Source organism: Centroberyx affinis, unplaced genomic scaffold (assembly GCF_046629955.1).
Source record: "Centroberyx affinis isolate AG114_WGS23_722 - 3 ecotype Tasmania unplaced genomic scaffold, CSIRO-AGI_Caff_v1 ptg005218l_1, whole genome shotgun sequence".
Taxonomy (NCBI): domain Eukaryota; kingdom Metazoa; phylum Chordata; class Actinopteri; order Beryciformes; family Berycidae; genus Centroberyx; species Centroberyx affinis.
This window is the reverse complement of record NW_027282596.1, coordinates 55,844-78,523: the sequence shown is the minus strand read 5'-3', so window position 1 is coordinate 78,523 and position 22,680 is coordinate 55,844. Positions and strand designations below refer to the sequence as shown.

General features: G+C 43.3%; 1 protein-coding gene across 1 annotated transcript in view; it reads left to right on the top strand.

Annotated features, from left to right (window-relative positions):
- The first annotated feature begins 779 nt into the window (after nt 1-779).
- Nucleotides 780-22,680, top strand: part of LOC139666969 (plasma membrane calcium-transporting ATPase 1-like) — a 66,581-nt gene continuing 44,680 nt past the window's right edge. The window contains exons 1-6 of the mRNA XM_071546330.1: nt 780-846; nt 12,665-12,862; nt 13,111-13,368; nt 14,377-14,502; nt 15,022-15,147; nt 17,537-17,572. Of these exons, the coding sequence (XP_071402431.1) occupies nt 780-846; nt 12,665-12,862; nt 13,111-13,368; nt 14,377-14,502; nt 15,022-15,147; nt 17,537-17,572 (811 nt within the window). The remainder of the gene's footprint in view (nt 847-12,664; nt 12,863-13,110; nt 13,369-14,376; nt 14,503-15,021; nt 15,148-17,536; nt 17,573-22,680) is intronic.

Here is a 22,680-nt window from a genome sequence, read left to right as displayed (position 1 = left end):
CTAACCTACTGCATTCTGGTCTATTAGGCCTAACCTACTACATTCCGGTCTATTAGGCCTAACCTACTGCATTCTGGTCTATTAGGCCTAACCTACTACATTCCGGTCTATTAGGCCTAACCTACTGCATTCCGGTCTATTAGGCCTAACCTACGACTCTTTTTCTGTTAACCTATTCTGAATAAGCTGATTGTATCTGTTAACTTATTATTTTAATCTGTTAACCTGTGCTGAATGAGCTGTTGTTATCTATTCATTTGTTCTGAATATGCTGTTTCTATCTGTTAACCTATTCTGAATCAGGAGTTTCTATCTGTTATCTGCCTATTCTGAATCAGCTTTTTTCAAATGTTAACATTTTCTGGATAAGCTGTTTTTATCTTTTAACCTATTCTGAATAAGCATGTTTGAGAGTCCATCAATATTTTTTTTAATGTGGTTTGCAAATTCTTATACAATGGTCAGTGCATACTTTGAAATTAATAAATGTTCTTGTAATTGTTCATAACAGGAGAAGACCCATAGAATAACTTGGATCAGTGCTCATATCGCCTGATCTACTTAATTAAATATTTGGTAGTCATATTGGTTATGAAAAATTGGTATCGGCGCATGTCTGTTAATAATGCATCATTTTTTTTTTTTGGCTTCGGTCTTTGTTCTCGCTCCCGTTCTCTCACACATACACATGCTTTCTTCAAAGGCAGTTTACCCATGAGGCCATGGGAATGGCGCAGGATTAGTGTTGATCTCTGTTGCCATCAAAACAGACTCCCACAATGCCCTGCAAGGCTTCCGCCCATGGCAACAGGCCCATGGGTGCCAGGGAGGGATTCCATGAGTCTGGTAGGAGGGAGCGACTGATTCATATTGGGCTTCCTCAGCAGCCTATCAGGACCAAGTCATGCCTGAAGGAGCTTTTTCCTTAGCTGCCCATGTCTCTACACTGTATACCCCCCAAGGGTGCAGTTTCACTCCATGTATGGACTATATGTGTTTAGAGAGGCAAACTGTATCTCCATTTTGGATCTAAATAACCATCAATCTTCACATTAAACAGGCCATGTTTTACTGTGGCTCAAAAAAGTAGCAGTATACAGGCCTGGAATGAAGTCATTTTTAGGGCAAGGCCACTTTGGTCTTCGGGCACCAAGGCCAAAACCAATGGTTATTAAAATCCTTTTTTCAGTCCTTTTTCCTCAACAAAATAAATATCCTAATAGAAAAATGAAGTGCTGCAGTGTGATACAGCTCATATGTAAGATGGCTCAGACTGCAAAGTTAGCTACATGTCCAGTAACACACGATAACGTAAGTGTAACCCAGGTTATTTTCTGTAGCTACAAACTACATGTTCCCTAAACGCCTCGCATGCAGGCTACTGCTACTGATAGCGTTTTTGCGGCTCTCAACCCGGTTCATTTTGCTATATTCTTCATTACAGCGGCTAATCACCCGCTGTACATTTAAACTGACTCTAGTTCTGCTCAAGCACTCATAGCTCTCTCCTACTTTTAGCGACTTTCTCTCTAATCCCACAGTTGTTTACACGCTTTTCAGATCTGCTAGTTACTTAGCTTAGCAGTTAGCGATAGCTTAGCAGTTAGCGATGGCTTCTCTCTCTCCCTCTCAGTTTAATTAACAATTAGCTGGTAATGTTTACGTTAACGTTACACATATATTTGCGGGAGTGGGAGAAATCTCGCGCTACTGTTGATGTCCAGCGTGATGACAGAGACACTGGGAAAAGTGAGTTTGTTTATTTGCTGCGTCACATGTAGTTTTAAATGAGGAAATCCACAACTTTCTTTTAAGGGCACAACAGCCAGTTGAAAACAGGACATGCCACACTGGCCGTGTGGGTAGTTCATTTCAGAAGGGGCATTACGGCCACACTCCGGGGCATCCAAGGCACTGGCCGTTTGGCTGTGGTATAACTCCTGCCCTGAGTATAGCCAGACAACTGAAACTACTTTCCTCCCTGTTCTAAAATAACGTGAAATAACGTGACTGTTTCATTTCAGTCATACATTTTTATGAAAAATCAGTGGATTGCTAAAGGACAAATTGTGGCCTGACTTGCGGCTGCGGTTCGTTCTCGCCTCTTTTTTGCAAAATCCCCTCAGCAATGTCTTGTGGTTCACACAGGTATGGCTGAAGCGTGGCCTCCGATAAAATGCGGCTGAAAAAAGTTGTCATCCGTTTTCGAGTTCACAGAGTTCCATAGATAACAGGCTAATATGCTAATGTAATTTTTGCTACACTCCCATAACAAAACAGCCCCCTTCCCCTGAGAGTCAGCCAAGAGCCAAGAGATAGGAGTTTTTCTAAATAACTGCGGTAGGATCCAGCAGTAAATTTGCCTTCGCGACTCCTGGAACCCAGACTTTGAAAATGAAAATAACCCGAGTAGAATTTGCATTTCCATTGGGAAGCGCAGACACTCAAGGAGACTAGATGTATATCGTTTAATATTGTTTATTTAACATGCCTTGGACGACTTGAGTATCAGTGTATAGCAGTGATTCTCAACCTTTTTCACATCAAGGACCCCGAATGTAGTCCACATTAGGAGAATATTTTTATTGTTAGATATGATTTTGTCCAGAATTCCATAACTATCTGTATTGTAGGTAGAGAGATAACAGAGAAACTATCATCAAAATAGTCATTCTTCTACATTCTCTAATTGTGTTAACTTCTTGTAAATGAAATAATGGTGAAGATTAACAATTTATCAATTTGCTGGGGACCCCCTGGAACTCCCTCAAGGACCCCTGGTGGTCCCCGGACCCCATGTTGAGAACCACTGGTGTATAGCATAGTACTGTATCCACTGTACAGCACAGCAAGTGATGTAATTAAATGTAATTAAATAGTTGTGACCTATTTTAGAACTGTGCTGAGATTCAAAGCTGCACACTATGCCCAAGTACCTGTTGGCATTACTTAACTCATGTCTCAGATGATTAACAGAGCTATTGTCCTGAATTACCCTCTATTCCTATCCCTTTATCTCATTGCGCCTTAATGTTTTCATTTGTGTTCATTCATTTTATATAGTATAGTGTTCGCTTTTATTTGATCGTCGAAAACACTTTGTAAACCCTAATAAGTGCTATGCAAATAATTACTAGAGATACCCAGCCCTTCCGGGCAAAAGTTAAATTCATTAACACCTCTGAAAGACATTTTGTAGCTCCCACGCTCCCAGCAGAGCATTTTTTTATCCCGCCAAAGTGTGAGACGTGGCTTTTGGAGACAAAGAGATGCAGAAGGGGAGAGCGACTGAAGAGAAATGGTGGAGACAGGACGGCGTGAAAGCTGAGCAAATCCCTGGATTTTGCCGTTATCCTTCCAGGAGGCTTTGGGTTCGCTCAGTTCAGTTCCCAAGCCTGAAAAAGAAAACACGGATCCTCGCTGACTGTCGACAGTAAAATGCCCGCGACAGATCATTACCAGCATAACAATAAAATGGACGGGGCAATACAGGGGGCAATAGAACCCATCTGTATCACCTTGAATTGGACTGCACATAGTTTACTGCCCTTTCAGTGGTAATCTGCGAGAAATTTGTTTGTTTGATTTTGTTGCCATCTTTGGTGCGAAGTGGTCATTGCTGTGGTGTTTCTGCACTGCACTTCCCAGGGATCACCAGTCTCTTTTCTTTTCTTTTCTTCAACTATATTGTTCAGGGGGCCACATTGTCATAAAGCTAAGGGCCCGGGGGCCGGACATTTCATTTCATTATGTAGGCTATGTACACACAACGCGCCACCACATTTTCAAAACTTTCATTTCGCTACATTGCAAACGTAGCCTAATCATAAATTAAAAAAGAAAATAAATAGGCATTCTTTAAGTAATTAGGCTAAGTGCTTAATTTATTTATTTATTTTTTTCTTTATTTACACATATTTCTCAGTCCAGTCGCTGTTGAATTGATGATTTTCGGCATCAACTTTTCTTTTCTTCAGCGTTGATAGTGACATTGATGATACAAAACAGTCATACGACAATTTGCATATCAATATATAATGCTGCACTTGTTATGCACGCAGAGGCGTAGCCCGTTTTAATAAAAGTGCTGACTCCGCCCGCCTGGGCCAGTTTCGGCATACGCCGGGTAGCAATTACAAGTGCACCCTATCCTACAGTCCCTGCTGTGGGAAGCGCTGTGATCATCAGACTCTCTGGATTAGACAAGCATCAGCCGTACCAATTTATTGCCAAATGCTTTAGGATTCAACACATTAACATTGCTTCCCATGGTCAGAAAAAGTCGCCAGATTTGTCGCTAGTCGCTTTTGAGAAATGAAGTTGCCAGGGGGGGTCTGAAAAGTCACTAAGTCTAGCAACAAAGTTGCCAAGTTGGCAACACTGCACCTACTGTACCGGAGTATGTAGAACAGGATCTAGTTTACATTACACAGGAGCACTCTGCTGGTTTGAAGGATTTATTGTGGCAAAAATGTCCGTTATTCGCATGATTTGTTTTCCTTCAGGTTTTAAATTTTATTTATTTGTAAACAGAACCGATCGGCGGGCCGGTGTGACTTGATTGGCGGGCCGGAGTTGGCCCGCGGGCCGCCAGTTGAATAGGCCTGGCCTAGGCTATCAGTGCTCATGCCAACTCCCCGCTTCTTCTTCTGTGTATTCCAAACAAACCGGAAACTTAAAACGCATCACTTCCTGAGGATTTTCCCCCCGGCAAGACCTGCCAGACAGCAGGCATTTGGAACAGCAAATGGAAAAGCTTTCATGAACTGGGTACGGACTGAATCACTGTTGTGTTGTATCAATCGGCAATAGAGTAGAGATTATGCCACAGAGAGTGGAAATGAAACAGATGAACAGGCAACAAAATAGCTGTAAAGACCTTTGGAATGAATGAGCTTTGATGATATGGAGGTGAACATTGACAGGGAAGGAGAAACACTCATCAGTCTTTGCAGATAAATGGATGGAGGAAAAAAAAAAAGTCACTATCTGGAACATTGGAACTTGGCATCAAAACCTGCTGCTATTATTGCATCACTCAGAGGGAGAGGGGAAGAGAGAGATAATGAAAGTAAAAAAAAATAGGCATAATAAAAGGGTGCAAGGCAATGACTAGAGAAAAAGTGAAAGAGAAAATAATTGCTTGTTCTGTTGAGGAAGAGACTAATAGACAGAGGAGAGAAATGATGATCAGAAGGAGAAAAGCTGTGATTGGAATCCGACTAGACCACATTTGGGTCGGGTGTAGTCCGTTTTTGCTGGAAATCTTCCAATCCATCAGCATTTGTGACAAACAAGTACGCAATGAGCCGCTATGCTGGTTACTGCAACATCATTTAATTCCTTTCATCTGCATTTCCTGAGGGAAATTCAACGATGGCCACTGATGATACAGGGTGGGAGATGAACACTGCTGTCAAAATAAAAGCCACAAAGTAAAGTAGGCCTATATATTTTGCATGATAGTAGTGTGTGGCATAGGCATATTTCGCGAATATTGCGATATTTCCCATGACATCGAATACCAAGGCCCCCCCCCCCCATGACCCAAGTCATTTAATCAAGGTTACATGACATGAGCAATGAGGAAATAGTCGCCCTTTGTGCAAGAACAGGAAAAAAAAGAATGAATTGCAAGCCATAGCTATTTCAATATGTCTAATACCTCAAAATAATAGAAAGACAGATGTACTTGTTTAAAAAAAAAAAGTAATATCTGCTCGTTTTGCCCAATTACTCCACTCACATGTAATTAGTAATACAGAGAGAGAAACCTATCTGGAGAGAAGCCATGGGAGGGTGGAGTAGAGGAAGTGGACTTTGGAATGGCAAGCACTGTTTACTAATGTGTTTCCTTTTTTTTTTTTTTTAATGACCAAATTTGTATTACTGTTAGATTTTCCCCACAGGGGTTAGGAAGAGGACAGTGGAAAACAACACAATACTTTACATGCAACACATTTACCTTCCATGCAATTGACATACTCTATATTGGAAATGATATATAGAGATGCATATATAATTACCTACATACAGTATATATGCATGCACACACACTAATAAACATAGGAGCGTGTACACAAAAGCACATGCATGCATAATCGCTAAATATGCATCCTTTCCATATTTTGTTGGTCCAGTTCTAAATGGATTAAAAACAAAAAATACTGTATGTTTGAAGTGCCAGCTCCTCGTGAAGTATTCAATCGCTTTGCAATGCGGTTCAAACTGAGTTCCGGTACTGAGTTCAAGGACATTCCTTTGAATACCCTTGAGGTGTCTCTACAACATGAGTGTCAGGAGTCCACCTATGGCTATTTCAATTGATTGGACATGATTTAGAACAAAAGAGGTGAATATCAAATCCAAGAATACCAAGTTCCTTCTTGTCCTTGTGGAGAACGTTCTCCCTCAGTTGTCTTGGAGAGAACAAACCTCAAGAACGCGGGGAGGCATCTTCACAGAGATGATATCGCGCAATCAGTTAAGACGCACAGCTGTTCATTTTACACCAGCTTTGCACTATAGACTATAGAACCAATCACAATGTTTGTTTACAATAACTTCCGGGTAGAAAACTCCTGCATACAATTACGTACAATTTAATGGCGCGGAGCAAACGGGGGCGAGGAACAACTGAGATAAAGAGAAAATGGTTAAGTCTTGTTGTGTATGGCTCTTTTTTCATGATGTTATTTCAAAGTGTATACATCTCATTCATCTAAAATGCATGTTTGATGCTTTCATATCTCAAGAATAACAACACTTTTCGCTAATGTTCGTTTGGAGACCTAATTTACCTGTTGGGCCACAGACTAAAGAAAACGACATCTTGAGTTTACCCAAAACTAGCAGTTAGTCGGACCGGCGGTGAGATGTCCCTGTTGGGTAGGTTTGGTTTATCAAAGACGCTAACACAGTACGTAAAATAAGCACAACAGAAACGTCAGATAGGTCGGACCACCGTGTTTAACTACGGTATATATCTTTAAACGTTACAGTTACGGCTGAAAATGACAACAGAAATAAACAAGTTTGCCGATATCGCCGCAATTCAAATCAATCGCCAGTTGTCTACCCAGAAGTGACTGTTGTTGTTAGCGCCATTTGGTCTTGACCCATCATTCTCATACTGAATCTTGGGGCTCGCCGTTTGTTCTCATCACCCTCCGATGCAGTGCAATTTTCCAAATATCTCGGGACAATTATTGATTCAAAACTGAACTTTGAAGCAAATTGTGAAGCCGTGTGCAAAAAGGGGCACCAGCGTTTGTTTTGTTTGAGGGAACTCTCCTATTTCCACATCGATAAAACCATGATGACCTTTTTCTACCGTGCTTTTATTGAATCGATTTTGTCTTTTTCTTTGGTGTCATGGTTTGGAAACCTATCCTCAAAGAACAGAAAACTCTCTGAATCAGATTGTGAAATGGTCTAGTAGGCTGATTGGTGAGTCACAGCTTAACCCAGCAGCGTCCCTGCACACCAGACAGTTACAGCGGATAACTGGACCCTCAGGATTGGATCTCAATCCCAACTGGACCCATTTCAGCTTCTTCCTTCTTTACGAAGGTTTATAGTCCCAAATTGCAGAACAAAGCGGTATGAAAATAGCTTTGTTCCAGCAGCCGTCACTCAGATGAACAAGTCGTAGCAACATTGCACAGATGATATAGAAGCAATGTTTATTTATTTATTTATTTATTCTTTTAGTTTTTGTGGTTTAGTGGTGAGTTTTAGTGATTGGAACTTTGAGTACTTCGATTATGTTTGTCTACTGTTTGTGTTGTTTCTAAAATGTGTGTCAAGACGGATGACTCTCCACTGCAAACCAAATCTACCTACGGGTACAAATAAAGTAACCTGAACCTGAACCTGAACCTGAACCTGATGCAACCATCGGCAAGTCAAATTCCAGGATCTTTATCCGTCTTCCATCCTTGCTTTCTTTTGTTTATTTTGGAATCGTACTTTCGGCCATTAGATATTAACGTTATTACAAGATATTGTACAAGATATAATATGACAAGACGGCAAAGTGAGAAAGACCCAAGGGCAGACACCACGATGAAGTCCAAGGAGCTGTCCGTATGATTCAGGGACAGAATTGAGTTCCCGAGAAGGCGCTATGTCAATGTCTTTTATTTCAGTAAGTATGCAAACATTTCTAAAAATGTTTTCACATTGTCATTATGGCAATTTAACCCATTTTGAATTCAGGCTGCGATGCCACCAAATGAAGAAAGAAAATACTTCCTGAAGGCACTGTATACGGATGTGGCTTGAAGGTAAAGAAGGAAAGAGAGAGATAGCGACACCGGTTGGAGAGGAATTACCAGAGAGAGAAGAAAGCAGGGACTAAGGGGGCGACGTAAAAAAGGATATAAAGAGAGAGGGATAGCTATCCTTTATGCTGTAATCTCTTCAACTCGACCTGCAGCCCCTCCTCCAGAACAGAGCACCAGGGCCCCGGCAGAGTCGTCCCTATTAGCATTCACAGCGCGTCCCACTGCATGTCTCCTCACTCCAGCAAGGATCCCGCTACCTAGAGAGCGACACAGTCAAAAGGAGAAGCGAAAGGTGATGCACGCCAATGCACCGCGTGTCCCGTGTAGAAAGACATAAATATGCAAATGCCCACACGCCGGATCACCAGTTCTCCCAATGGCGTTATGAAAGAGAGCTTCTTATACAATCCAGGATCCCTATTACATTTTAATTTGCACCCAGTGTGAATTGTTTTTTTTTTTTGTTTATAACTACTGTGATTAGGGCTGCAACTAACGATTGTTTTCATTGTCGAATTGTCGATTAATCTGTTGATTATTTTCTCGATTAATCGATTAGTTGTTTGGTCTATAAAATGTCAGAAAATGGTGAAAAATGTGGATCAGTGTTTCCCAAAGCCCAAGATGACGTCCTCAAATGTCTTGTTTTGTCCACAACCCAAAGATATTCAGTTTTCACCAAAATGGTATCCCTCCGCTATGTTCTCTTCTATCAATAAAAAATGCTATTAGGCAAAATTACGTTCTAAAGCGTTGGACCCACAGTCAACTGCACGATAGCGGCATCTGTTGTTGAATCTGTCCACCAAGGTTTTTAAATGTCAGTTTTCAGTCTGTTTTCGTGGCCCGCTACAAATTTGTCCCGCTGCATCCGATCTTGGTGATTAGTTATATTCTGGTTTCCATGGCGGTCGAGAGCTGAATAACCCCCGTGTTAAAACTAAGTGGAATATCGCTTTAAATGGAGCATGTAGCACCTTTAACTCAAAGCCGTGTAAGGGTTATTTTAGCATAAACAGACCAACCTGTTGCAGGTTATGATTGGGGATCAGGCCAATGCTGCTGTGTCATGTTGGTCTGAATTCCCAGACGGCCTCCAAACCCCCCCCCCCCCTCCATCCTGATTATTCATCGGCCTCCTGACTGAGGCTGCCGGCTTGACGCCCGGTGAATATGTATTTTCCCGACACTCTGGGGTAAAGATCGATGCCCCCCCCCCCTCTGTTTTCCTTCTTCACTCTGCGCTCTCTCCATTTTTCTTCATCTTCCGTCCCTCGTCGAATCTCTCCTCGTCCACATCTGCCGCTCGGCCCCTCTCTCTCTCTCTCTCTCTCTCCTCCCGTCTCCGTCGCAAAAAAAACCCCGTGCTCTCTTTTTCTGCCTCGGCGCCCTCCGCACTTGCTCATCCATCACATGTACCAACATGTAACAGAAGGTGCGGGGAGAAAAAAAAAAAAAAAAAAAAAAATGACGCGATCCTCCCATCCATCAGCCAGCGGGCCAGCCAGCGGCCCCAACAGAACGCCACTATGGGCAGACGAGCCCTGTCACCCGCCCCTCTCCGGAGAATAACCCTGTCACTTCCCATCACATGGCACTCCAAGTTCTTCTCCGTCCTGACACATAGCACTCGGCACTGGTGCTTTATTAGGGACCAAGCGCCGAGACCAATACATCAGGCCGATATCGGCCCTTTTTTTTTAATTAAAAATCAGATGTGGTCCGGTCAGTGTGGTCCACACCTCTGATATGATGGCGGCTCCTCCCTGACCACAGCTAGTCAGTGTGTTTTTATTATCATTCCTTTTTATATCAGATGTTTGACCAGAGAAATCACTCCAGTGTGGCGTGGGAGGATTTTACTCAACAGTCTGTAAAACCTGCAATGAAACCCGCAGCACCCTGCATTATAGAAGAAAAGAATAGAATAGAATAGAATAGAAAACTTTGTCTGTTTTCTATATCTGGTTAGAATCTATGCGAGGGTGTTGAAAGGAACACAGGACTGGAGCTTCTCATACTGTCACTTCCCTCCCGGTGTTTATCTGTTCCTCTGTGCACGGCAAACGACAAATGAGACACAGCAGTGCGTGCATCACAAACACTTTCTCCTCCTCACATCACTAGAGAAGCTGTATTGAGTGATGTGCAATCAGCTACGTGTTATGACCAATTTCAGCTTGCCTCCGTATTACATTGATTGCCGACTGACAGTGTAAATACCTTCTTCTGTAGCATTCCTGATAGAAGAATACCACTATCTGCAGTCAGGAAGACATTTTGTATACAGTTACCATGCTTGCTAACATCTTTTTCTAAAGTGTCAGTTGTCTTTTCTAACTGTGACAAACTTACAATGTAGGTGATCATGTAAAGGATCAGAAAAATGCAGTGCAGTTATAGTGGAATGCAAGGAAAACGCATGCAAAGATGTCTAGTAGATCTAAATACTGTGGAACACGGAGGTGGACTATTAAAAGGTGAATGATACAGTGTCTTAACATTACAACACAGCCTTGACTTCTGCATTCACACGTTAGGCCCCATCACTGCTACCCCCCCCCCAACCATATCCTCTGTATTTTTTTTTTTATTTAGCCACAGAGGATTGCTTTTCCTGGTGTTTTCATTGCCGGAAGGAAGCGTGCAGGCAGAGCACAGTTGGGACGGTTCCTTTGTGTGTGCGGGAGGAGGAGGGGGGAGGGGGGGGGGGGGGGGGGGTGCTGAGTGGGAGTGCGCTCCGAGGCACCCGGGGGGGGGGTTGGGGTGCCGTGTTCATTCGGGGGCAGGAAGCAGAGCAGAATCGGTGGTCCGGAGAGAAAGAAAACACGCCACACGAGGTTGTAACGGACTCGTTCTCTCTGCCACATTAGCGTTCCCTTCTTCTTCTCTGCTTCTCCTCCTTTGTTTTCCCTATACGTTTGTCCTCTCTCGTTCAGGTCCCCTCGAACCTTCGGTGGGCTTTTCGTCGGCCCTCTCTTCCCACCCCGCCGCTGTTTTGTTTTCCGTCTGCCCGCTCACTTAGCTGGCAGGCGAAGAAGGAAGCTATCCAAGTGGTTGGAGGGCATCTGTTTTCATCCACCCCGACCACAGGACTGGATCTCTTCATTTTTGTAAATCCTCCCAATTTGAAGTTTAGCACAGCCCCTCAAACTTAGAAGGGAGGGGGGGGGGGCGCTGTTGTCGACACAGCGGGCGATCTCAATATTGAATCTTATTTCACTACACCCAGTGTGACACCAGAAGCACAGTTGGCAATCTCAGGATTGGATCTCGATTCTTGATGCTTCAAAAGCTTCCGGAAGACAATCAACAAGTAATCAGTGTATGGGGAAAATAGTGAGAGAGAATCTGATGCATCATTTAAGCCAGACTCTAAACCTTAGACCTAGAAACCAATCCTAAATAATATCTGTTGTCGACACAGCGGGCGATCTCAATATTGAATCTTATTTCACTACACCCAGTGTGACACCAGAAGCACAGTTGGCAATCTCAGGATTGGATCTCGATTCTTGATGCTTCAAAAGCTTCCGGAAGACAATCAACAAGTAATCAGTGTATGGGGAAAATAGTGAGAGAGAATCTGATGCATCATTTAAGCCAGACTCTAAACCTTAGACCTAGAAACCAATCCTAAATAAGCAATTTGCTCATTTTTCCCTTTGTCTCAATATCGTCAAATAAATTCCTGTATGTCCTCTTTGATATTGACGACTGACTACAAACCATGAATCGCTTTTTATGAGATACTGATATTGCACAACCTTATTTCTAAATGTGGCTTTTTAAAAGGACGCATGTTTATCTCAGTAAGGGGAACCTGACTGGATCGGTTTGACAAAACACCGCGTCAGCATACACCGTCTCGTTAAAGCTGTAAGTCAAACAGCTTGGCGTCGGTTCGTGCAGCAGATTGCGTGTGCAGTGGGAGGTTGACAGTGGGTGTGTATGGGTCTGTTTGGACTGCCAGAGAGCACCGGAGCCAGGCTCCCACTTGGTGTGGCCACCACTGATAGTCTGGTCACAGGCATACTTGTAAAAAAAAAAAAAAAGGTGCAAGAGTGATCAGTAAAGACCCATGGCTTTACTCTTTCACAGCTACAAAAACGAGTCATATTGCAAAACTGCTGTTTCTAGAAATGTATATTGACTTTTAATTGACTTTTAATACCTGATGATGTCCCTCTTTCTCTATATTATCCCAAAAAATGTACACCATGTTGCTGTACAACGATCATACTGAAACCTTAACCTTGGAAATTGCACCGTTAAATCAAAACACTATCCACAACACTTCAGAAGCAGAAGATGGTCGATAAAGCTTCCTCTCTCTTAATGTGAATAATAATAATAACATAACCCCCCCCCCGCAGGTCTTTCTGGCAACCCGGTGGACCTGGAGAAGCGCCACGCGGCGTTCGGGAAGAACTTCATCCCCCCCAAGAAGCCCAAGACGTTCCTGCAGCTGGTGTGGGAGGCCCTGCAGGACGTCACCCTCATCATCCTGGAGATCGCTGCCATCATCTCCCTGGGCCTGTCATTCTACCACCCACCAGAGGGTGACAGTGAAGGTAAGTAAGGAATAGCGGGGGGGGGGGGGGGGGAGATGGAGTATGGGCATTTCCGAAGGCGTTTTTAGTGGAAAGTCAGTCTAAAAAGTAATGGGGGTTTTTTTGGTATCATCCCAAGTTTCTCCTCCTCCGCGGAAGCCGTTTTCTAATGCAGTTCCATTACATTCAATGTCACTGTATTTTTCAAACCTCCATCTCGTTCCCTCCTACTGAATCCCCCCATCCTCCACCCCCCCCCCCCCTCCCAGGATGTGTACAGGGGCAGTCCGGCGTGGCGGACGAGGGCGAGGCGCAGGCCGGCTGGATCGAGGGCGCCGCCATCCTCTTCTCCGTCATCATCGTGGTCCTGGTGACGGCCTTCAACGACTGGTCCAAGGAGAAGCAGTTCCGCGGCTTGCAGAGCCGCATCGAGCAGGAGCAGAAGTTCACCGTCATCCGCAAGGGCCAGGTCATCCAGATCCCCGTGGCCGAGATCGTGGTGGGAGACATCGCGCAGATCAAATACGGTACGAGACCGGGGGGGTGGGGGGGGACAGAAGAGATGTTTGAGGTCCAATCATTTAGAACTGCTGCTTCAAGAGGAACTAGACCCCCGAACCCAAATCTGTGTTGAAGCCTGAAAAGAACGGTACTGAACTGGCCATCTGCTATTGGCTGGTCTTTGGCGCCAGGTGATGTCACCACCTGTTGTACTCTATAGCAGTGATTCTCAACCTTTTTTCATTTCAAGGACCCCTAATTTAGTCCACATTAGAGCCACGGACCCCCATTTGATGCGATTTTGTCTCTCAGACCCAAATCTGACAATATTTTTATTGTTAGATTTGATTTTGTCCAGAACTCCATGACTATCTGTATTGTAGGTAGAGAGATAACAGAGAAACTATGATCAAAACAGTCGTTCTTCTACATTCTCACTCTAACTGTGTTAACTTCTTGTAAATGAAATAATGCTGAAGTTTAACAATTCATCAATTTGCTGGGGACCCCCTCAAGGACCCCCCGGTGGTCCCCGGACGCCACGTTGAGAACCACCACTCTATAGACGGTGACATCACCTGGCACCAAAGACCAGCCAATAGCAGATAACCAGTGATGGGGTGGACGATATGGGGTTCAAGACTCAATACAACCCCGATACGATGTAATAAATAAAGGTTCGGTGACAACAAAGCATGACTCTGCAGAATTATGTTTGTTTCTGAGCCGCAAATCTTTCTAGCATTGGTATTGGCTTGCTAGAATGTAAACACAATTGAAAAATGTCATTACAAAGTTCAGATAATATAATTTGGATGGCGAGCTTTGTGATTACTACAGCAGGATAAAACTGAGCTAATATCGCGATTCATTTTTCTGCCCCACGATACGCATATTGTCACATCCCTAACTAAAATGCATTGCCAGCAGTATCCATAGTAATGCCACTTGTCCATCTTCCAGGGGTCATGTCCCAGTTAATAAAGTGCATGATGAAGCAACTCAGACAGCTGTGATCTAACCCAAACTTGCAGGTGACCTCCTGCCTGCTGACGGCATCCTGATCCAAGGCAACGACCTGAAGATCGACGAGAGCTCCCTGACCGGCGAATCGGACCAAGTCAGGAAGTCTCTGGAGAAGGACCCCATGCTGCTGTCCGGTAAGACCGCCCGCTCATAATTCGGGTTCGGCCAATATGGGTTTTCGAAGACAGATACTGACATTTTTTTGGGTGGAAGCTGCTGATAGCTGAGATGTTCAGAATCTTTATATTTGACTATTTTCATGCCAAAAAATTACAGGGTGATAAGAATATTTATGCATATTTGGGTGGAACCCGATCAAAATGTCTCATTAGAATCAATTCAGTTTAGGGGTTTCCCCCAGACAACTAGTGTAGTATTAATTAATTCAAGTACAAATAATATTAAATCGATTAACTGCTTCATATCCACCATATCAGAGGTGAACGACATCGACTGGACCAGATCCCATTTTTAATAACAGGACAATATCGGCCCCATATATCGGGCAAACCATTATATCAGCCTAAACCCACCCAGCAGCTGTCCATCAGTGACATTTTTCAGCTTGCACGTGGCGGCTCTTTATTTTGTCTCACTCCTTATCTCTCTGTCTTCTTCTGTCCCCCCCACCCCACCCCCCCCCACCCCCTCAGGAACCCACGTGATGGAGGGATCGGGCAGAATGGTAGTGTCAGCGGTCGGCCTCAACTCTCAGACAGGCATCATTTTTACTCTCTTGGGTGCCGGCGAGAGTGACGAAGAGAAGAAGGTCAAGAAAAGTAAGAGATACCCCAAGCGACAAATCGAATTAACAGCCCGTCACACCTGCGCCTCCCAGAGACAAAAAAAAAAAAAAAAATCCCCCCAAAAAAATAAGGAGGCAGATGCCCGCTTTTGCACACGCTGCTTTCACTCCCCGGCTCTCGCTGTTAATGTTCAAAAAAAAAAAAAACACTGGCTGTCCAAGGGAAGCTGTTCTGGGAGGAATCCAGTATGTGCAGCATATGCAATGAAGCTCAGGTGTAAAGACGGATATTATAGTGTCGGCAATGTAGCAGATAAAGAATACATGATTTTGCTCCATTGTTCAAATAGTGCAGATTGGGAATATTTGCAATTATATCCTTTCTAAATTTGAAGTTTTCAGATTCAGTTCGATATGGGGCAGTAACAACATACCTGTATTGTTTAAAGGTTTAAAGGTTCTAAGTGCAGTATTTTAACATCAGTAAATCATTCCCACATCAATTTTTGAGACGTTAGTTTAATTACCGTAAACAAACAAGACCATCGCCGACAAAGTTGGCAGCCTCTACCTTTTCACATCGTGGCTACCAGGTCGGATTTGAGGAGGAAATCTGCCGGATCGCTTTACGGCACAAAACAGGAACAGGAAGCACGCGGAGCTAAGCTTTCTGGGGGGGGGGTTTTGTCCGTGGTAGAAGGTGGAATGGAGTGAAAGGCCGATGGAAATATCAGCTCCGACATGTTGATCCTATTTAAGGATGGGTAGGGGGGGGGGGGACAGGAAGCAACGGGGCTTATGGGAAACGTGGTCTTCATTCTGAGAATCAGGAGCAGAAAACACAACTGAGGCTACCAATCAAATTTTGAGCATGGTCTCATTTGTTCACAGTAATTTTACCAAGGTTTGACCAATATATCATTTTGACGATGATATATTGATGGTTAAAATGCTACATGTAGCCCTTTAACAAACAAAAAACATATTGACTTTCCTTTGTCCTTCTCCCATTGTCTACCTCCTCTATTTACTCCCAAGTATTTAGCTTTTTGAGGTGGAACCCTTTAAAACTGGAGATGCCCCAACCTTTACTAGTCCGTCACAGACCAGCTGAAACGAACAAAACAAAAAAAAAAAAACAATAGCAGGCATCTGCAATGGATCTTTGTTGGTTTTGATTTGCTTGTGGTCCATGCTAACCCCTTTTAATCGTGTATTTTTTTTTTTTGTTTCCTGTTTGGTAATGTGGTTCCTGAGTTCCCTCAGGCATTCATTCTGAATTGGCTGAATGCGCCAGCTCAGTGGAGAGAGAATGTCAATTTTCCTTTTTTGGCCTCCATGCTTTTTAAAAAAAAAACAAAAAAAAAAAGCCACTAATCAATTCCTAATGACCTTGTGGAGCACCATCATGATCTTAACTGTCGCAGGCTGAGGTTTCTGATTTTAGTAGAATTAAGATTTAGCAGAAGAGCAAGCAGAGCAACTCAAGAGTCAGCCAGGCAGTGAAGAGTCAGGCTCACATTCATACCAGCATTCACAAACACATCTCTCTCACACACACACACACACACACACACACACACATTAATGTATTTGGATTAGCTGTCTGTTCTGTCCTGGTTACAGCAGAGACAGAGAACAGACTTTGCTGTTGCACATGGCTGCATCACCCCCCCCCTTCCCACACACACACACACACACACACACACTCAGAGCACACACACACACACATACACCTCGCTGCTGCAGCCCCCCACCCACTCCCACAGCTCCTCACACACATTCACACACCCAGACGCTCGCTCGCGCTCATCACACCCATTAGTTCTTTTTCAAGCATAAGAAGTGTCATTGACATGCATGCAAACACACACACAAACACACACACACACCCACCCCCACCCCCCCACACACACACACACACAGAAGTGAGGCAAAAATTCCTGGAGCAGTGTAGTCTCTTTCTGTCAGAAATCACTGCCTGAGTGTCAAGACGTGTGTGTGTGTGTGTGTGTGTGTGTAGCACCACCCATTTGTGTGTGAGAGTATTTCTGTTGTTTATGATCTCGCCAAACCTTTCAGAATAAAAAAAACACAGTGCTATAGTGTTACATCTGGTGAATGACAAGGCAGGCTAGAGCCCCATAATACTGTAGCTCCTCAGTAAAGCATGTAGGCCTAATGGCTGATGGTTGCCTCCCCATCAATCCCAACCGGAGACCAGTGAGCTCCCTCTCTCTCTCTCTCTCTCTCCCCTCGGATGGCCCATTCCTGCCCACAGCACACACACACACAACACACACATGTGGATTATCTATTGGTTTTGACCCTCTTTTATGTTTTCCCTCAGTTTTGTTATGATTTTCCTCTTTCCTTTTGAGCCATGTTATCAGCATTCCGCACTCTCTCCTCTGTCCGAACAGGTAAAAAACAAGGACCCCCCGAAAATCGCAACAAAGGTAACCCCTCCATCCAGCCATCCATCCCTCCCATCTCCCCCCCCCCCCCCCCCTCAGCTCCCCTCCATCCCCCTCCCCTCACCACCCCCCCACCCCCCACCCCCCTCCGTTCAGCGGCAGGATGGAGTGTCGTGTCAGTCTCTCTACCTCTCTCTCTCTCTCTCTCTCTCTCTCTCTCTCTCTCTCTCTCTCTCTCTCTCTCTCTCTCTCTCCGCTTTCACACTGTCACGCTTTCCCTCCACCTGCTATATAAAAGGGGGAAGTTCTCTCGCCTCGCTTTACCTGTCAAAGGGTGCAACTCTCAACCTTCAAGCCCGGCCCGCTTAGTCCGCCGGCCCGTAAAGTCGCAGGCCAGACTCGGGTGGCCAGCACCTTCCCCTATGTCTTCTACAGTCAGAGGTGGGAAAGTCCACGTAAACATCCAGGCCAGGGCAAACATTTATTGGATTTATTGTTTTCAAACATTTGATTAGATGGAACAAAGAAGAAAAGCAGAGAGTGCTACTAAAATGGTGCACAGTGTCAGAAAACTTCCAAATAAGGTGCTCTTTGGTTTGGAGTATGCAACTGAACGAAAACAAGCCCAAGGCACTCTTCTTTAAAAAAAAAATGTAAAAAATTTTTACAATTTCAATATTTACAATTTTTCAACGAAGAATGCCTTGGACTTTTGTTTGTTCATTTGATTATATGGTTTGACTGATATGAGGGTTTTGGTTTGGAGTATGCAACAGAATGAAACAAAAGTCCAAGGCACTCTTCTTTGAATTTTTTTTTACAAATTTTACAAATTTTACAAATTTTACAAATTTTGCTAATTTTACAAATTTTACAAATTTTACATTTTTCAAAGAAGAGTGCCTTGGACTTTTGTTTCGTCCATTTGATTATATGATTTTACTGATATGGTGTTTTGAAGGCCGATAACCAGGGATGTAGTGAAGGGTAAAACCTAAGCTCACTTCACCTCCTTTTTATCTAGAGAATAGCGTTTACCACCTTTTTCAGGCTGACATAAATGCTTAGGACATGAATTCATAGTGTAGATCATAGTAAGCAGTATCAAACTGATGTAAGTTATGTGACAGTGTTTACCTTGTTATGTACTCCACTGAAATATTTGGATTGAAGCTGCTGATGGCCAAAATTTTGTCATTTTCATGGCAAACAATTCCAAAAAAATTACAAGTGTTCGGTGTTTTTATTATTGTCAGGGTGAAATAGCCTCTGAGGTTAGCAACAGCATGTATATCACCATGGGACACTAAAACCAGTGTCCCATGAGTCCATTGAAAACCATACTAATGAAATCGTTTTAGGTGGGTTAGCAGCTCGTTAAGGCAAGGTGAGGCATCATATCAGAGGTGGACGACTTTAATTGGACGATATGGCCAATAGGGGATTTACAGTATGTCTATATTGGTGAATATATATATAATAGATCTGACCTAATTGAGGTGTGCTTGATTTTTCAGACACTAAAATGGCCTCCAAAGTAGACATTTGAGGTTCTAGTTCAGTGAAGCACTCCCTAAGCTCCTGTTTTTGTTTTTGAAATATTCAAATTTATTCAATTACTAGTTTTCCCTGGTGTGTGTGTGTGTCTCCCCTCATCCCTTCTAAAAGGCCCTTGGGTGCTGTGGTCCCTCTGGCCCCGACCCCTCGCCTCCATGTCCCGTGTGATCCAACACACGTCCAACTTCCCCTGCAAGCTGTCTCATCACACACACACACACACGCACACACACACACACAAACTCCAGCCCTCCTCCCTACCTCCCATGGCTTGAGCATCTGCTACAGACAGAATGCCTCTGCGTACACATAAACACTCTCTCTCTCTCTCTCTCTCTCTCTCTCCCTCTCCCTCTCGCTCTCTCTCTCTCTCTCGCTCACACACACACACACACACACACACACACACACACACACACACACACGTTGCCCTGTCTCCTTCCCTTTGCCCTTGGACTTTCATTACCAGTAAACATCCTCTGCTTTCTGGTAGAAATCTGAACAGAGCTGTGGTCCTGGCAGGATAACCTCCACTTAACTCTGACTCAAAACACATGAGGTACACAATCTGGAATACCCTCACTCACAGCAACTAACCAGCATCAACAGGGGAATGAAGATTGGGGGGGGGGGGGTTATGGGAAATGTGGTCTTAATTTTAAGAAACGCTAGCACCAACAATATCATTGACCTTATTCACACAGCGGCCATTTGTAGCAATCGGGTTGGGAATTCTACCTGGAAGAGCGAATTCAGATGCTCCATACAAACAATTAATATTTTACAGATTCCCCACTGAAAATCTTTTATATATTAGACATTTTTCTGTTAGAAACAAATGGCTCTCAAGAATCAGGATGGATATTGGGTAACTTTTTGAATATAATTGTCCCATTATCGCTAGTAGGGCTGCAACGAACGATTATTTTCATTGTCGATTAATCTGTTGATTATTTTCTCGATTAATGGATTAGTTGTTTGGTCTATAAAATGTCAGAAAATGGTGAAAAATGTGGATCAGTGTTTCCCAAAGCCCAAGATGACGTCCTCAAATGTCTTGTTTTGTCCACAAACCAAAGATATTCAGTTTACTGTCATAGAGGAGTAAAGAAACCAGAAAATATTCACATTTAAGAAGCTGGAATCAGAGAATTGTGACTTATTTTTCTTAAAAAAATACTCAAACCGATTAATCGATTATCAAAATAGTTGCCGATTAATTTAATAGTTGACAACTAATCGATTAATCGTTGCAGCTCTAATCGCTAGCTACCACAGTCTAGCCTAGGCAGCTAGCTAGTGTCTTAGCTAATTAGTAAGCTAGCTAACTTCCCTAAATTCAAGAAGTCCTTGTTGTTGTTCCTGAGATTGCTGGCTAATTTGATGTTTGCTCTGTCCTCACTTATGTGTTTAAGCAGTGGTGGAAGAAGTATTCAGATCTTTGACTTAAGTAAAAGTAGCAATACCACAGTGTAAAAATACTTTGTTATAAGTTAAAGTCCTGCATTCAAAATCTTACTTAAGTCAAAGTACAAAAGTATTAGCATCAAAATATACTTAAAGTAGCAAAAGTAAAAGTAGTCATTATGCAAATGGCCCATTTCAGAATCATATATATCATGTTATTGGACTATAATTATTGATGCATTAATGTGTTCATCACTTTATGTTGCAGCTGGTAAAGGTGGAGCTAATTTGAATTACTTTATATACTGCTGGGTAGTTTAACCTATAAAAATATATCATAATTTATTAGTTGATTGATAATTTGTATTAATAATCTAAATCTACAAAGCAACTAGTAACTAAAGCTGTCAAATAATGTAGTGGAGTAAAAAGTACAATATTTCCCTCTGAAATGTAGTGGAGTAGAAGTATAAAGTAGCATGAAATGGAAATACTCAAGTAAAGTACAAGTACCTCTAAATTGTACTTAAGTACAGTACTTGAGTAAATGTACTTAGTTACATTCCACCACTGTGTTTAAGTAATGCTAGTTTTATACAGTATATGCCAGTCTTCCAGATAGAGTTTCCCACCCCGACGTTCAAAATGGCCGCCATGTGAATAAGGTCAATAGCCGACCAGTCGTCTCCACCATGCTCTCATTTGTTTATGGCATTATACCAAATACCAAGGTTCAGCATCACATTAATTTGACAATAAGTTGACGATTAAAAACGTTCAACGCTGACACATGTGACAAGCCCCCGCTCCTCACTTACATGCTTTGAAAATGCCTTTTTTTCACAGTGCAGTGTCATTAGTGAGAAAAACCAAATGGTCCAGAAATTCACACTGGGCAAATAGATCAAGTGAATAAGCCGCATCGCTGTCTCAACAGCCAGTGGGCCAGAGCGTCTGTGTGGGAGTTGCACCTTGCAGTTCAGTGGGCTGTGGACTGTCGTTTGTTCCGTTGTGTATTTTTCTTTTCCCTTTTTCCTTCTTCGCTTTGATTTCTCTTCATTTATCTCACTGTTGCCTCTTCCAGGGTGTTGCTCAGGACTTCATGCTGTCTTGTAATCACTGTTTGACTCTCTCCCTCTTTTAGTCTCCCTCGCTCTCTCTCTCTCTCTCTCTCTCTCTCTCTCTTGCTGAAATATAGCCTACAGAGTTTTTTCAGCCTCCTCTACCTCGTACTTTGTCTTCTTTTTTTTTGTGGTGGTTTTGTATCGTTATTGCTTTTTGGTTTTTTTTGGTAATTCTTTGAGTTTGTCGGTCGTCCTCTTGTTTGTCGACTTTTTGTTTCTTTTTTTTTATTGTAAAAACACACTTTGCCCGCCCCCTCCCCCTCCCCCCCCCCCCCCCTATCCGCCGTGCGTTTTCCCATGGTTCAGTGCTGCGTCTGTTGAAGTGCTGTGCGTTGGTTCCGTGGGTCCACCGTCCAGTCCCGTCCCGTCCGTGTGAAGCTGTGTCAGTTAGTTCTGGTCTTGCTTAGTTCTATGTTGTGTGGCTTGTGGTCCGTTCCGACCTCGTCCTCAGAATGGACCATGTGCATATAACTACAAAGCTTCCTGGTTTGACACCCCTACCCTACAACTCATCCCTTGGTGCAAATTGTCCAAACGGTGACATCTGCTGTTGCCAGTTTGATAAAACGGTGGTCATGTCCAAAAAAAAATACCTCCTTTCTGCAAAATTCTGTCTGGGTACGTTCTAAATGATAGACTAGTGATCCGTTCCCAAGCGAACGCTGGGTGCACAAGGCTAATGTCTGGTGTCTGAACTTTGTCGTGAAGATGATAGCTGTATTGGTCGGAGTGATAATTTACCACCTTGAAATGCAAGCGTGTGGCCAGAGTGAGCTCTCACTTCTGAGTGGTGCTTGAGGGTGACCATTATTCTTGGATCACTGGATACCTCTAGAAAACGGGTGATTACTGTTCTCAACGGCTGTGCTGGCAAGTTTTGAGCATATCATTTCAGCCAAACCCTAGCATGTAATTGTTTCAGTAAATGGAATTTGAAATCGTCTTGGTCCTTTTTTGGGGGCAATTTTAGTGAACTGTAAAATAATACCTTTGCATGGCATATTGGCAAATAAACACTCAATTCGTACCACTTTGTTTTAACTTCTTTCCCCACTGCTGGAA